This window comes from Cyprinodon variegatus, unplaced genomic scaffold (genome assembly GCF_000732505.1).
Source record: "Cyprinodon variegatus isolate N-32 unplaced genomic scaffold, C_variegatus-1.0 Scaffold79, whole genome shotgun sequence".
Classification (NCBI taxonomy): domain Eukaryota; kingdom Metazoa; phylum Chordata; class Actinopteri; order Cyprinodontiformes; family Cyprinodontidae; genus Cyprinodon; species Cyprinodon variegatus.
In genome coordinates, this window is record NW_015150532.1 from 481,731 (window position 1) to 485,332 (window position 3,602).

General features: G+C 34.6%; 1 protein-coding gene across 2 annotated transcripts in view; it reads right to left on the reverse strand.

The window, feature by feature from the left end:
- Nucleotides 1-715: 715 nt before the first annotated feature.
- Nucleotides 716-3,602, reverse strand: part of LOC107083637 (lipid phosphate phosphohydrolase 3-like) — a 21,459-nt gene continuing 18,572 nt past the window's right edge. Inside the window, exon 6 of one of the 2 annotated variants that reach the window (XM_015373004.1) lies at nucleotides 716-2,238. In XM_015373004.1, the coding sequence (XP_015228490.1) occupies nucleotides 2,110-2,238 (129 nt within the window). In that variant the 3' untranslated portion in view covers nucleotides 716-2,109. The remainder of the gene's footprint in view (nucleotides 2,239-3,602) is intronic. The other variant, XM_015373006.1, reaches the window with a different exon arrangement.

Consider the following 3,602-nt stretch of genomic DNA (forward strand, 5'->3'; position numbering starts at 1 on the left):
TCAGTGATTGGTGGCTAGTTACTTACAACTAAAACTTAAATTATTTGCATTTGGTAACAACTGTTTAAATCAAGTTTAACCAACTTTTTAAAAAGATTATAATTTGATAATTTAGATAAATAAAGTTGGGCAAACTTAATTCAATAACTTCTTACCAATTGATTTACTTTGGAGCTGCATTTTCTTATTTAGAGTGTACTTCTAACTCCAAATCTGCAATCCTGCCCTGTTTAAAAACAAATCTAGTGAGACCATTTAGAAATATGAAGTTTCTTTATTCTTTGTACTGTTAACATCTTCAATTTTAATGCATGCCATTGTTTAAGGTAGTTATAATATATCACATTAAAGATGCAAGAGGTAAAATTGGGTTCACAAAAATAGGCTGTGATTTAAAACTAAATAAATGAATAGAGTAACTATTTGAGATAGTACTAGGGTTGTCACGATCCTAAACTTTTCAACTCGATACCGATACTAAGGAAAATATTCGATACTCGATACCATTTTCGATACCACAAGGATAAAAACAAAGACTCCAAAATTCAACAGAAATATTTTCATTAATAAATAAAATACAATAAATAAACACAATAAAGNTCCATCCCTAATATATATGCTATAAGGTAATTTGATTGCAAAACACAATCAAATTACCTTATAGGTTGTAGTTTCAAAGCTTTGTGTAACACCCTTGATACAATTTTGCCAATTTTGACTCCTGTACACAATCATTATTTATTATTAAAATGGAGCAGACAACTTAATTTTGTCATCAAGTTGTGTTTGACAAAGTGGTCACTGTCAAACATGAAGAAAAAATAAGGGAGATAATGGGTTAGCATCTTCTGTTTGCATCAGACCATAAAAAAATGAATGGTGCATGGGAGGTTTTGACCTCAACTGAAAGGATTTTAGCTAAATGAGCAGCTAGCTCGCCTCCATAGATTTGGTAAATCACTAAAGTTGAGTTACTAATCCTCACTGAAAATTGTTGCTCTTTCTACAACCTTTTAGACTTAGTTATGGTGCATTCGCTAAAAGGGGAAAAGGGTGGGCCTCTGATTTTAAAATCTGTCAGTCACTCGTTTATGCATCCCTCCTACCATCTCAATTGTGTGTGTTTACTTTCACTGTTATGGATAATCAATAAGTAAGATGTACATGTGATAAAATCATATTATTCACAGGCATTCTTGTCTCCTGGTGCATGCATCTGTGAGAACAGGTGCCCATTTGTGTCATACTTTTCTGCCATAAATGCTGAAACATACGGACCTGACCTTAAGAAACGAAGGTACATTAAAACACAAGCAAACACTCAAGCTCTGACCTAACACATGTGACCACCCGTCTGGCACATGTAAAAGACAGCCGTTTCATTAAATGGCTCAGTAGGGGCTCATCCTTTCCAGCAGAACGAGGCCCACATCCAAAACCCAAACACACACACCCTCACCGTATTTTCCACATGACTGTAACATCTGAACACTGAACTGAGGCAAAGCTTTCTAAAAGCTTTTTAAAAAGTCATTCAAGTGGTGACGAACAATACTGAACTAAAATAGTGCTTAAAAATCACACATACTGTCTTGTTATATGACCAAACAGACAATATCCTTCCTGAAATAGAGGAATTTGTTTTTTGGGTTTTTTTGTCCTACAATGAGTCACACTCTGAGGAGCAGGAATATGACTGAAGCTCCCATGCTAAATGCGGGATGAAATGCACTAAAGCCGCATACAGCTTTGTAAGCAGCTGCCATTTATACGTTTTGCTTGATTTCCGACTTTTGTTTAGCAAAAAAGTCTCAACAATGGTGAACGTGCAGCAATTTTCACAATAGGAGAGAAGGTCAAACACTCCTTTGGTTACAAAAAAAAAAGGTCATCTCTCCTTTCCACACATTCACATGCCTGGTGAAGTTAAGGAAACAGATTAAAAAATGTCCTTTCAGAAAGTAGAACTTGCTTAACTCTTTCCTCTGGTTCTCTACTGCAGTTTCCACAGTGTTGATTTTTATCCAGTAAGAACTAGTGGCTGTAGAAAAAACATAAAGGCACAGCTCTGCTCATGGATTGTTTGCAGTCAGTTTGGCAGGCTTTCTTTCACGCCATGATAAGAGGGTTGCCCCGCTCCCTGATGTCTGCTGCAGGAATGAGATCTTTCTTCACCGGCGTTTGGGACAAAGCAGAGCGTCTTCCTTTGGGTCTAAACAAGTCGGACACAAAGAAAACCTGCAAGCAGAAAGAAGAAATTGTTTAGAGGTCTGGAGATGGACAAGAAAAATGACACACGCTACCTGATCTGAGCTTTGGCAAAAAGAAAAATGTTGATTGTAGTTTTTTTTTTTTCATTTATTTATCTTTATAAAGTTTATAAAGATGCTTTCAGTGATTGCTGGCTAATTATTCACAGCTCCGACTTCAATTAATTGTATTTGGTAACAGGTAGTTAAATCAAGTTGATCCAACTTGTTTTTAAGTTTATCATCTGAAAAGGGTTAGGGTTAGTTGGGCAAACTTAATTCAATAAACTTGTTATCATTTGATGCAGTTGATTTAAGTTGGAGCTGCATTTTCTTTTTAAAGTGTACTTCTAAATCCAAATCTGCAACCCTGCCCTGTTTAAAAACAAATCTATTTTTTTTTAATTTGAGATCATTTTGAAAAAAAAGAAGATTCTTCATTCTTTGTACTGTTAAAACCTTCAATTCCAATGCATGCGATTGATTAAGGAAGTAATAATATGTCCCATTCATGATATAAGTGGTAAAATTGGATTAAAAAAAATAGGATCTGATTTAAAACTAAATAAATTAATAGAGTAAATATTTCAGATAGCACACATTCTTCTTCAAAGCAAATGAGGCAAGTTTAACAGGGAGAAAGTAAAGTCATTATTATTGGCACTACCTTTTACCTCAAACAGAAAGTAACCAGGCCGATGTAGAAATTGAGCGTAGTTAGATGATAAAGCTTTGCTGATACAAACATTGAAAAATAAGTCCCTCCAGCTGGTTGTTTTACTAACGAGCACCAAAAAATACCACAGAATAATCAATCTTAACTTGGTGGAGATCAAAACAACACAGAAACTCAAGAAATGCTTCCTTTCAAAATAGACTTAGCAGTTAGACAACTTTATTGTCATTTATTATACACAGAGTGTATACAAAACGAAATAGGAGTAAATAAGCACAAAGTCCACTGCTTCATATGCTGGGCCCAAAATATTTCCCTTTGACAAGAAATCTCATGATCTGAGTTTCTTTTTTTTATCATTGCCATTCTTACAATAGTTTAAAATTAAATAAAAAAGGCAAATGAGCATATTCAGTAATGTGTTACAATTTATATAAGTAATTTAAACATGCAACCTTTGCTACTAGACACCTCCTAAACAGTGGGTGTCTTTGTATAATAGATTAGAATTCAACTTTATTGTCTTTACACTGTCACAAGTACAAGGCAACCAAATATAGTTTGCATCTATGAAGAAGTGCTCTACAGTATATAAATAGGAGAGGTGGTGCAATACATTTGTAAATCCCAGGCTGTTTCTGAATATGCGCTCTAACCATTCAATCACTATATAGAGC